The sequence below is a fragment of the Hakea prostrata genome, chromosome 1 (genome assembly GCF_041222555.1).
Source record: "Hakea prostrata isolate BN-2017 chromosome 1, UWA_Hpros_2, whole genome shotgun sequence".
Taxonomy (NCBI): Eukaryota; Viridiplantae; Streptophyta; class Magnoliopsida; order Proteales; family Proteaceae; genus Hakea; species Hakea prostrata.
In genome coordinates, this window is record NC_142600.1 from 76,287,116 (window position 1) to 76,299,880 (window position 12,765).

Genomic DNA, 12,765 nt, shown 5'->3' on the forward strand with positions numbered 1-12,765 from the left:
TGCATTAGGTTTTAGCTTTTGTGTTAATCAGCAGGAGACAACTGGGATATTTTACTTTCTGTAAAGCTGTTTTAGTTACAAATAGATATATAGAAATAGAGTTACTTATATATTCTTCCTGTTTTTCATTCTGATAATCAAAATGCTACATTAGGCTTTGCACAAAAACAAATCCTAACCATGTATGGCATTCAATCATATTCTGTGATAGATTAGAAATGATTTCGATGTCCATGAAGAACAATGCACTTAAATTGCAAATCCAAGATGAAACCATTCCACTCAAGTGAGAACAAAGCACATCTTTGTCCTCTAATGCTACCCTCTTATTCTGTGCTTATTCTAAAAGGGGTGGGTGAACATTATTTACTTTGAACAGGGAAACCAGCCAGTAGACCTTGAACCGCTGCAGATTTAACAAGTTATAATGAAGCTATAAAATCTACTGGAGTAGCAACCGTGCCTCAACCCAACCCAAGAACTTAAATTTCAGGAACAGTACCTTTCAGGTGATATTAATCACAGCGACCCTCACAAGATGTAGTTGTTCCGTCACTTCGGCATCAGATATTCTTCCTGAACAAACCCATCAAAATGTACTTGGGTAGAACTTTAGCCTTCACAGTCAGTCAGTCAGATGTACCACATGAGAGGAGATGACCAGGGAAATCAAGTAACTCCATAATCTTCCTCCTTCACTATTGCAATCTTCCTCCAAATCAAATTGTTGGAAGCTAAGGCATACATGCCAACCTTAGGGTGCCAGATGAACTGGTCCTTTAATGGAAGCCTGAAACACTAGCCTTTCACAATCAGGTTATGCAACTTTACAAAGTCTTCCAGTGTGAGCTCCTCTGGTCTTGACTACATGTAAAAATATACAACCAAAATGTCAAATGCAAATTATGAGAATAATAGATTATTTGAAGGCAGTGAACATGTATGATGTCAGCATGCTTACAGTAGCTGGAAGACCAACACTTCCAAGTGCTTCTTCAATCTCATTAGGTGTGCAGAGGTGCTGAAGTGATCTCCTTAGCATCTTACGCTTACCATTGAATGCAGAATTGACCTATATGAATTAGTGTTGGATAACATGTTATAACGAAGCATGTTGTAGTCCCACAAGAAAGGTTCTTCAAAGGTTCAACTTCCAAGTAAAATCTAACTGCACAGAAACCTAACTTTGAGGCTTACTATTTCAAGAGATGGATGGTTTAAAAGTAACTCAATGACACCATCATGGAGAAGTCAATTTCTAGTTTCCACCATACTGCATAGTAACCCATGTCAAGTCTGATAAAAATTCCATTAAGTCTGACCACATTGACTAACTGACGAGAAATTATTTTCAACAGAAATATGGAATGCCTGGGACTCTTTTTCCACAGAAAACAAGTACAGGCATCAACACCACATGGTATGCCAACTAAACTCAACCATATCCCTACTAAATGGGGGTGGCTATACAGATCTGTATTCACCAATTAGCTCTCTTCAAAGCCATACTGTTAGAAATCCTAAGCTACGATATCTTTCCTGACCACTTCTCCATAGTCATTTAAAATCCACTCCTGGCTCTCTTAGCTCGTATGAGTTGAATCACACAACCCCTGCAAACAGGAATATCAGAGGCCTCTGTTGCATGCATTCATACCACCTTAGGCAACTTTCTCTGATTACAATGCATGGGAGTTACTACTAAGTTTAGCTCTAATTTTTTTTCATTTTGTGTTTTATCTTTTTGAGTTTTACCACTCACCCATCTCAAAATTCTCAATTTAGCTACATTAAGTCTGTTCATATGTTGTTTTCAGTACCCAAACAACTTATCGGAGGTTTCCATAGAGGCCCTGCCAAAAATTTAAACCCACACATCATTTTGAAGCAATTTCACTAATTTAATCAAGATTATGACTATGTTAATGAAATATAGAGATCTGGCCAAATAGAAAAGGAAGGCTTAACACCACTCTCCCTCCCTCCCCCCCCCCCCAAAAAAAAAAAAAAAAAGAAAAAAAAAGAAAGAGCAAATAAATTAAAGTCAGGAACAACCATCGAAAAGAAGCTTTTAGTCGAGGCAACTGGAGGATAGTCTGCAGCTTGCTTGAGCTTAAACCTAACAACAGCTGCATCAACCTGGAAATGTAACAAATAGCAATCAAGGTATATGTTCATTCATCAACAAACCTAAATTTTACAAGATTCAATTAAACATGCATAAATAAGTCAATTTTCTAGTATATTTATAAAGATTGTTGAGATTGATTGTTAGTTACTAGCTTTCACTAGCATCACCATAAAACCGTCTGGCAAAGAAGCTTTCAAGAATCCATCACCTATTATTCCAAGGAAACTCTTCTTGCTAAACTTTGTTTTTTACTTAGGTTGTTGGGGGAGGGGGTGTTTGGGGGTGGAGGAGAGGTGGGGCCAGGATGCTTGCTGTTCCCCTTTTTGTGGGGTTTGTTTTTGGGGTTTTGGGGGAGGGGGTGTTGGTAACTGATTACTGAAAATCTGAAATTAGGTGAAAGAGATCACCCTTGAGCTTAAGAACAGCAATATATTTGGCTTCCCTTCAGCTACTGCCAATCAAAGTGAGGTTAGAACTCAAAGTGATAGAGCATAAATTTAAGCACCAGTGCCTATATTGACTGCACTAAGAGTTCCCTTAAACACTTACCCAGCATTGGTAATGCTGATGCATATCTTCTACCCAAGAATTCCAAATTAAACTTTACTCTCTTCAGAAATGTTAGAGATATGTATACATGGAACACAATTGAGAGAGTTCCCCTATTGTGATCTGCTTATTGGTTTAGTTATTTAATTTGTAGTGTTGTAATCTAAGTAAATTCCCTATAAAGCTTTATGCTAAACAAGGTTAGAGTTATGAGTTATGGTCCTTCGTAATTTCCTTTTAAGTTATTATAAATAGATGTGTTAGCTGGTAAAGTAGAATCAACATACATTCTTCCATATAACCATTATCTCCCATTATTGTATTAATCTCTCTTTCTTCTCTCTTTCCTTTACCTAGTACTGGTTACAGATAGACCTGTAAACGGATTGGATTCAGCTCGGATACACCAGTATCCGAACCCGAAACCGATTAGCAAAACCGATATCCGAATCCGAACCGAATCCGGTAGAGATTTAGAGAAGGCATCCGAATTCGAATCCGAAACTTTATCGGATATCCGATAATTATCCGATCCGATAGACTATCCGATTATTAGCCTCTGTATTTTTAAAAAAAATGTTTAATACTTTATTTTAATAGGATAATTTCCGATTACCGATTACTGGTATTTGAATCCGATTATCATCCATTTTCAGAAGAAGAAAAAAATGTTGAATACTTAGCTCTATCCGGAAAAATTATTATCCGGATATTATCTGATCCGATAAGCAGTTATCCAAATCCGAATCCGGTTACTTAGCGGACAGATACAAATATTTTCCGATAAGAAAAATTTTGGATACGGATACCCTTAAACGAATACGAATGCGAATTCGGAGGCGGATTTCGGCTATCCATTTATAGGTCTAGTTACAGATTATGGGATTGTTTACATCGTATCAGAGCAATAACCAATGCCTGGTTCTCTCCATAAAAACTGTTCTGAAAGTTGTTCTAGGTTTTTAGCTTGAAGGATGAAACCCTAATTCATAGAAGAAGATGACATAGGGTTCCCATGAAGACTAGATGGGGAAATTTGCATATGTTTAGTTTAAAAGTTGTTGGTACTTGGTAGTGATTGCTTATATTTGTATCAGAGAAAGGTCAAAGAAATTCTTTGTTACTTGATTCTAATGTTTAGTGAAGGAAAAAAATAAAAATAACAATATATATATATATATATATATATATATATACACATATATATTTTGAGCAACTTGTTTCTTGCTGCTTCTTGTTGGAATTGATTCTAATTGAGTTGATTGTGGAATGTGAGGGTATAATAGGCTGCAAGCTCTACGATTTGGAAGGTCTCGAGCTGGTTTGAAAATTTCCTTTGGTTTTGCTTTTTGTTTGAAAACATGAAAGCCTCCTTGGGGTATTTCTTCTTCTCCAATCTTCTTCCTCCATTCTTCTCTGGTTTTCTACTGTCTAAAGATGTCTATTGCAAGAATCCTATGGATTCAGCAGTTAACCATTCTCAGAGTATCGTTGTTGAGGACTCTTGAGTGAGCCTCCTCCTTGTTGGAGTTGCATTTTTACAGGAGTTTTGTGCAGTCACTGGATCTGCACTTTTTTGAATTTTTATGCAGCCATTGGATGCTATATTCAACAGACTTTTATGTTATGATTGGAAGCTGCATTTGATTGCCTTTGCTGGGAAGGGTGTTTGATGACAGCATTGGGTGTTGCATTGTATTGTCTTTCTTGGGAAGACAAGGATTTATGACAATTGATTGGAGTGTTACGTTGAGTTTGTTGCTATCTGACTACTACAGATTCAAGATTGGTGCTATACTCAAATTTGTTCTTGTTTGTCCAACTTGGAGCTTTCTTTTGATTTGTGTATGCTCCAGCTTGCGTGGGAGTGTTAGATATATGAAAATATTATATATGTAACATGATAGGGAGAGTCTCCCTATCGTGGTCTGCTTATCAGTTTAGGTCTTTACTTATTAGTGTCCTAGTCTAACTGAGTTTCCTATTAAGCTTTAGGCTTAATTAAGTAAGAGTTATGAGTTATGAGTTATGTTCCTTTTGTAATTTTCCTTTGATTTACTATAAATAGATGTATAGACTGGTGTGGTAGAAAAGACACATATTATACCACATAACCCTTTTCTCACATTGTTCTATCAATCTCTTTCTTCTTTCTCCTCTTTACATGCTACTAGTTACAGATTTTGAAATTGTTTACAAGAACAGAACAATAGATCTTCCTCGGTATCTATAACAGGTATTGTATCTTATCCACCTCAATCATTGATGCTTTAATGCCATGCTAAGATCTTAAATTCCATCATCATTTCTAGAATTCTGACTGCATCCCGTAGATAAATTCAAACATGTTTGACGCATATTAAACAGGAAACTAACCTCTAAGTTAAATTGTTAATAGTCAAAACCTACTTACTAGCTCTGTATCAGGGTTGTGTTTGATCTTTCGGTTCTGAGATTAAGCATTGCACAGATACAAGGCAAAATGAGTGAAGATGTGGTTCTTTATTCTCCCAAACAAAAAAGATGTGTTCATTTTACTACAGCTATTGAATTACTGCTTTCAGCCAACTGTTTGTCCAACTTCCCAAAGAAGTCAGTTATGCATCACCATGGAGCTTGGTCATTGAGGAATCATCAAATTAGTGTATAGAGAGTTCTATTGTGTCCATATACTCATTAACTGGACAGGGAACCACTACATTTCTCTTCAATATTATTATTTTTCAATCACAGACTAAATATTAGTGAATCGTTGTGAAAAACTAAAAATGTGCATATTTGAAAGTAATATGTAGTCCTATGTACTTAACTAGGCAGATGGGAAATATCTAACATAGCCAAGGAGACAAGTGATAGTGCAGAAATGGGGGTTGGGCGTGAACAAAGGAAGTACTTACATTGGGCTGAGGGAAAAAATTTGACCTCAGGACCTTAAATTTATATTCAGGATCTGGAAATCATAGAAAGAAATTAAAAATTATGAGAAAAAGGCTAATCAAGAAGAGAGAGAAGAAAGAAAAAAGGAAGAAAAAAAAACTGTGTATAGTACCAGCTACGAATATTAAAAAAAGGAATAGCTTGACTATTTCTTACGAATCTCCATGATAAGGAATTTTTAGAAATAAATAAATATGTAGACTTATTTAGTCATTTGACTGAGCTTACAAGATTAATAAGAGCTTAATACCCATATAATAATTAATCATAATAAGTAGAACAGAGTTGTCAAGGTGTTGCCTAGGGGTAGAGGCACTTTTCTCCCACTTCGTTTGTGAAATTGCGGGCCTTGTTTTTTAAGCCCCTCGCCACTTTGGTTCACCTAGAGGCTGTGAGCTCATGACGACTAGGAACTAGATGGCCTGAAACAGCCATATAAGTAGGTAAGCAGTCGAAAAGGAATAAGACAAGCTTTTGCTTTACTCCAGACTCCAGAGCTAGAGGTAGACAAACCCCATATGCCCATATATTGCACCTCTTGATTTTCTTATAAGAATGTTGCTTTCCTTTAAATTCACCTTGTATCTAAATTCTTAACAAGTTTCCATCTTGTTCCTCATCATATTAGTGTCTTCAAAGTCCCACCTGCTTTGTGTTAATAAAGATGATAAACCCTTCATGAAAAGAATGAGCCCAACGGTATGAAATTCTACCACTCATACTCTGAAAAGGGATAAGTTTTAAACAGTAATGGTACTGTCACAATATCACTAAACTTCTGAACGCACAAGGTTTTTAGAAAAACTAGTCTAGGGAACTCTTTCTTTTTCTTTTCCACGTTTAAACAAAAAAGGAAACAACATTTCATTCTTTTCTTTTCTTTCTCTCTCTTTATCTCTCTTTATCTCTCTCCCTCTCTTTTTTCTTTTTTTTTTTTTTTTTTTTTTTTTTTTTTTTTTTTTTTGGGGGGGGGGGGGGGTTTGCAGGAGAGAAGAAGAGATACATATCCCAGGGGTGATTTATGTTTTATAGCAAATCCCACACCTGAGTAAAAGTTCATGAAAATATTGATGGGTCGATACTCAGATGTTCGCAAAGATGCATCCACCAAGCGTAAAGCTGTTTCATCCTGAAATGATTGACCAATTAAATACAATGAAAAAACACATTTGCATGTGAGTTGGAAGGCAATATGTTTTTTATATCATCTAAAAATAGTCACTCAAAAAAATAAAAGCTTTCCAAAGTGAGAAACACATTCAATTTTCTTGAATCTTCTCATGGCGAGACAAAGAAACTAGAACTGCACTTAAAAGAACAGTGAAAGGAGATACCCAACATGGATGACTGAGAAATGCAAGGATTAGGTAATTCGATCATAATGCATACTTAAATGCTTCTGCCATTTAAGGTTGGTGTGGTTTTGTAATAAAAGGCCATGCCAATGGAGGAATTCTAGCAACAAAATAGTGAAGAAATGGGGGGGGGGGGGGGGAAGAAAAAGTGTATGAACTACCATTGTATTGCGAGCTTGCTTATATATCCAATCTTTTTGGGTTTTTTTTACTCTATAAATTTGCCACATAGTTCATAAAAAGCCATGTAAGAAAACGAAAAGCGTTAGACCACAGCCTAACACACAGTAGTATGTTGGAATCACATCTTGAAGTAGACTTCAGTTTTGAATTGGATCAGTAGAATTGGAGAAGTGAATGAGTGATTGGCATTACATGAAACCAATTCAGGGCCGACAAAGAAACAAAATATGTGCATTGTAGCCACACAAGGATTATAAACATTGAGAAGGTTATGCCAACCTGGAGTAAAAGGACAACTTCTGAAAAAATGTCACCCAGCGGAAGAAGTTGCTTCACCACTTCAGTACTTATATTGAAAGGTATATTGGATACTACCTGCAAACATGTGAAATACGTTATTTTAAGTTAGATATAGTCCAGAGTAAATAAAAATATAGATGTTATAATTACTATTTACTACTCCTAGTACTGACACTGTTACTGTCATATATAAAATTAATTTCCCTGCAAAATAAGAAAAAAACTAAGAATAGATGGGCAATAGAGAGGGTGATAAAGGAAGAAACACCCCAACCCCCTCCACACCTCAACCAACAAAAAGGAATATACCAGAAGAAAAAAAAGTAAAAAAATTAACAAGAAAAAAAAAGGGGAAACAAAAAAGAATATCAACATTAATAGAATAGGCCACAGGAAAGGGCATGAGATAAAGCAAAGGAAGAAAAGCATGTAAGAGTTCATTTAATAAGGGTATTTAGGAACTAGCTCATTGTCTGGTTGCCTTATATTGTAATTACTGTCCTTTGTCTTTTACTCCCTAGGGAGGTAATTTAAATCATTTTATCCCACTAGTGAAGTATTATAGGTGTGGCAGGAAGGTAAAGATAACTCTGAAACATAACATTCCACCATCTACTCTTCTACCTTTTTCTTTTTATATTCTTTAACCTCCTTAATCCATATTCTTTGTTCTTCACATTCTTTGAACTTCCAACTAAACACCCCCAAACCAGGGGGGAAAAGCAAGTTTACACAACAAGAAAAGAATAATAAATCCATAGAAGATCAACATGAATACCATGGTCCAATGACAAAACTTCATGAAGCCAAGCTAAGGAACATATGATATAGTTAAACTAACTGAAATTTTACACAATAACAGTTTTATGCATTTCACTTCCATATTGCAGTAAAAATAAAAATGAAAAAGAATAGTACCATTTTAAGCACATATCTTATTTATGGAATCATATTATGTTAAACTTCTAAGTACCGACCAAGTACTTACATAGAGGTTTTCTCAGTCAAGAAAGTATGCATATTCTTGCTTTAGCTCATAGTTTGAGATGCATGAATAGATTCATCATCCAGACAGAATATAATTGTCAACCAACACATATGTTATGGACGAAGATTTTACTTTTGCATATCTTGAATTTGTCTTCAGCAACTTCTCACTTCCCAACAATGACTGCATATGGATGCCAATGTGACATTTTGTGAAGTCCTCCTCCAAGACCTACACAACCCATTGTAGATGTGAAATTTTTTCCCCAATTTATTGGCAAGAAGAACTTGAACAATGCATTGGATTCAATGTGTACACATCTAGGTTGAATTTGAGCATCACATATCCTTAACATATTTTTCAGAGATAGTAGAGAGAGCAGCAGTTGTAGCAGGCATGGTTCGAAATTTTGATTGTTTCAGTCGAATTTTGCCAAAATATTTTGGTTTTGGCCCATTGACTCTAAAGGCTTACGAAGTTTCAGCAAAACTTACATGATATATCTTACACATTACTTATTTATAATGTTTTATGCTTCAAAATTACATTTTGCATATCCTGAGCAATTTCTATGTTTCTTGACAACTCCATATATCTTTATCGTATCTTTGCCTTCTTCAATTCAATATACCACATCTCTTAAATCACTCTTCCAATATGATACTGGTACTCCAAACCAAAGCTCTGATACCTATTTAATGCAAGACCAGGCTGGCAGTAGTTTACCAGACCTAATCTCATAACAGGATCTATAGACCTCAGTTTGATTCCTTAAAATCAACTCAATAACATCAACCTCCCCAGATGATGGTCAAATTCTAGTATTCAATTACTGAAATGAGTAAAGCTGTATGGGCACCCTACAGAAGATGAGAGATACCTATCGGGTGGTTTAGGAACTATTAAAAAATTTTAGTTTGGAGAGAGAGAGAGGTCAGAAAACTAGAAAATTCAGAATTAAATCAAATCAGTAGGGTAGATTCTCCCCAAATAGTTAGGTTCCCCCCAAATCTAGTAAGTTGTTAAATATTGCTTCGATCCAACAATAAATTAAAACTAATCATGGGAATTAGAATTCTAAAATCCTAACATTCAGAATTAGTTGATTTTAAGTAGCAGGCACAGCCCAGCTGGCTAGTTTGACACCTCATAAAATAGGTCTAATTTTTGGACTTTGGTTCAGCTTCAGCTGCTGCCCTGCTTCCCAACTTCTTACTGCTCTGTTTTAATCCAGAAAATTTATCTACATCAGAATCTTTCCTTAAAAAATTGAAAAAAAGAAAGAAGAAGAAGATAAAAGATAAAAGGTTTTAAAAAAAATTACAAAGCTAAGAATTCTTTATTTAACAAGTAGCTCACAGTGACAAACTGTAAACCTCAAGAAGTCATCACAGAGTAACAACTAGCAAACTGATGTAATCAATTACTTAAGCATTGACAACTGACATCCTAATATCATTTGTATCATAGATTTGACAGCCCCAGTCCACCAAATCTAGCATTACCTATGACACACAAGGATGCAGTTTCTTTGAAAAGGGTCAAACCTTGAAAAATGGCTGAACAGAGATCTCATACCAACGTTGATTTATTAGTTCATTCCAGGATAAGATACCTTCCATGTAATGAAGCACAAAATGGACGAGTAGAACTCAAAGTCATACTCTGTAAGGATTTCACATGACAACAGGCCGGTGGATAGACATAGACGTACCATCCAATAATTAGAAGGATAGCATGTTATTGTAGGATTTTGTCGAGCCCTAGTCAATAGGCTCACTAATACTCTGCCATTGAAACCAGGCAAAGCATAAAGTGTTTTACAGTGAAATGTAATTCATCTTAGTTTGTTTAAATCATCAAGAAATAGCATTTAGATAAAAATTCAACATCAACTGAGACAGTAATAGAACGTTCAAAAATATTTTCTTTTTCTTTTTTCATCAGAAAAAAAAAAAAAAAAAAAAAAGGTTGGAGATTACCGTGAAGTGATGATCTACACATGCAAACCTCTCTCTTACGTGTGCTGCCATATGTGGATCCTACATTCCATAAAAATTGTCAAACAAAAAAAAAAAAAAAACTATGAGCAAAGCAATAATGAATGAACAATGTGAGAAGGAGATATCTTATTCAGGTAACGTGTCACATAGAGCATGTTCAGCACCCTAAATTAGAACAGATTCATTAGTCCAAAGTACCTTTTCAATTGCAAGAACCGTTGCACCAGCGTTAAGAAGAACACTGGTCAAGGAACCGGTCCCAGGTCCTATTTCTAGGACCACATCTCCATCAGTAACATTGGCAGCACTGACAAGCTGTTCGTTTATGGAGGAATTCAACATGTAATGCTGCAGTCACACATGACGAGAGCATTCAGATGATAGCGGGAACATAATTGATTCAAAACAATCTCCACAAACATTTTTCTTCTTCTAATTCTGTAACACCTTCTCAGTAACCATTAAAAAAATCCTAGAATCCCCATTTCCCTCGTCTATCATATGTTTGCTAAAAGGTCCAACTGAACTATTGGCAATCCCTGCCATCCTCAACACTTATCCAAATAATTTTCATCGACATTATAGAATGCAAATCAGCTACAGAGAGAAGAAACGCTAGTGGTACCTGGCCAAGAGATTTTCTCGGAGTACGACCCCTAGAATTGAGTGCTTTGAGAGTTGCATGATAATCATCTCCGTTTCTGCTGCTTCGATCTTTAGCCACTACATAAGCATGTGAGCTTCTTCTTCTGATGTTTCTTTGGCGTCTCTGAGCTGCCACTGCATTTGAAGCTGATACTATTTCGTCGCTTCTAGACGTTGAAGACCAAAACCCAGGAACTGGCGGGAAGGGTGGAACGAGAAAAGACATTTTTTTTTTCTTTCTGTGTCGTCACGGAAACGGTTATAAGACACTCGGATTGGGTCTGGCAACTGGCCACGCCGATATTTAGGGTGATCGGATCTTCAGACCGCCGAGTCGCACTCCGTCGAACTCGTCCGGTTCTCTGTTCTTATAATTCGCTGTATGGGGTGATTTTTTCTTTTTATTTCAAATTCTGAAGCCTATAAATGAAAATGATCAGGAAATTCGGTATCATTGTTGGACACTTGGACGTGCTAGACTTCTAATTTGACATAATGCCAATGATGGGTTAGTCAAGTAGTTAAAGACCCGCCCTCCAAAAGGTTCCAATTGAAGCTAAATCCCCTAACCAGGCAACCTTTAATAATCTCATCCAAAAGGTGAAGGGCAGAATTCAGAGTTGGAGGAACCGAGCTCTATCATTTGCTAGTCGCCTTGCTCTTATTCAATCTGTACTTGGAGGAATCATATCATATTGGGCGAATGTCTTTTACATCCCGAACAGCATCATCAAACAACTTGAGAGTATTATAGCTACCTTTCTTTGGAAAGGAAATTCTGAAAACGATAGCTATAAGGTGTCTTGGGATGCGATTTGTCGTCCCAAACTGGAAGGTGGGCTAGGGCTCAAATGCTTACGAGATTGGAACTTGGCCTTCTTAATGAAACATTTTTGGACTTTGGCAACTAACAAAAAGAGATGTTGACCAATCTTCATCAACCATATGGCCGACATGTCATTTGATTTCTCCGACACCAACACCACCCACTACCCCGACGGTCGACATGTTTTTTTTTTTTTCCTCATCTTATTTCTACATCTTCCAAGTTTCCAACCCAATTTCTCTAAGAAAAGGAGGCATCTTCTCCTTCTACTCCTGACTGAATTTCAACCTGAACCTCTTTCGTCCATTAGGAGTTGCAGTGGTTGCTCCTGCAGTCACTTGATGATTGTAATTATTAACCAGTTTATGGGAATTTGATGGAGCAAAGTTAGCCGAGCTCAAAGCCAATAACATGTGAGGTGCTGATGGGTAGTAAGAAGAAGAAAGTGGAGGTGGGGAGGGTGAATTGGGGCTTCGAGCATGAGTGGTGTTAGAACTTAGAAGGTGGTGGTGGTGGTGGTAGTGGAAGTCGAAGGGAATGGAGGATTCTTCAGGTTCACGACGGTGGAAGTTGCGATGGCAACCACAAGCGGCACATTTGAGGGAACTGGGGTCAGTAGGGGTGGTGGAGAGGAGATGGCATGAACTCTCCACAACCATCTAAGGCATGCCCACCTATGCTTGCTGCATCGGCACCAAGCAAGCAAGAAGAAGAAGACGAAACACGCACGGCCCCTGCAGAAGTTGCCCAACATGTCAACCTGCATCACCATGTCAGGCATGTCGCCAGGAACCGATACGGCGACACAGGTCGACATATTGGACCTTGGTATCTCCCCCATGGGTATT

General features: G+C 37.0%; 1 protein-coding gene and 1 pseudogene across 1 annotated transcript; both read right to left on the minus strand.

The window, feature by feature from the left end:
- Positions 1-209: 209 nt before the first annotated feature.
- PFC1 (Ribosomal RNA adenine dimethylase family protein) lies at positions 210-11,517 on the minus strand. Its single transcript, XM_089142477.1, has 10 exons — positions 11,072-11,517; positions 10,645-10,794; positions 10,426-10,485; positions 8,576-8,674; positions 7,435-7,530; positions 6,662-6,746; positions 5,578-5,630; positions 2,056-2,139; positions 962-1,072; positions 210-864 (listed from the first exon to the last, which is right to left on the minus strand). The coding sequence occupies exons 1-10, from the start codon at positions 11,315-11,317 to the stop codon at positions 799-801; spliced, it is 1,050 nt and encodes a 349-aa protein (XP_088998603.1). The 5' UTR covers positions 11,318-11,517; the 3' UTR covers positions 210-798.
- Positions 11,518-12,126: 609 nt separating this feature from the next.
- On the minus strand, positions 12,127-12,758 carry LOC149030161 (zinc-finger homeodomain protein 8-like; annotated as a pseudogene).
- Between the last annotated feature and the right edge of the window lie 7 nt (positions 12,759-12,765).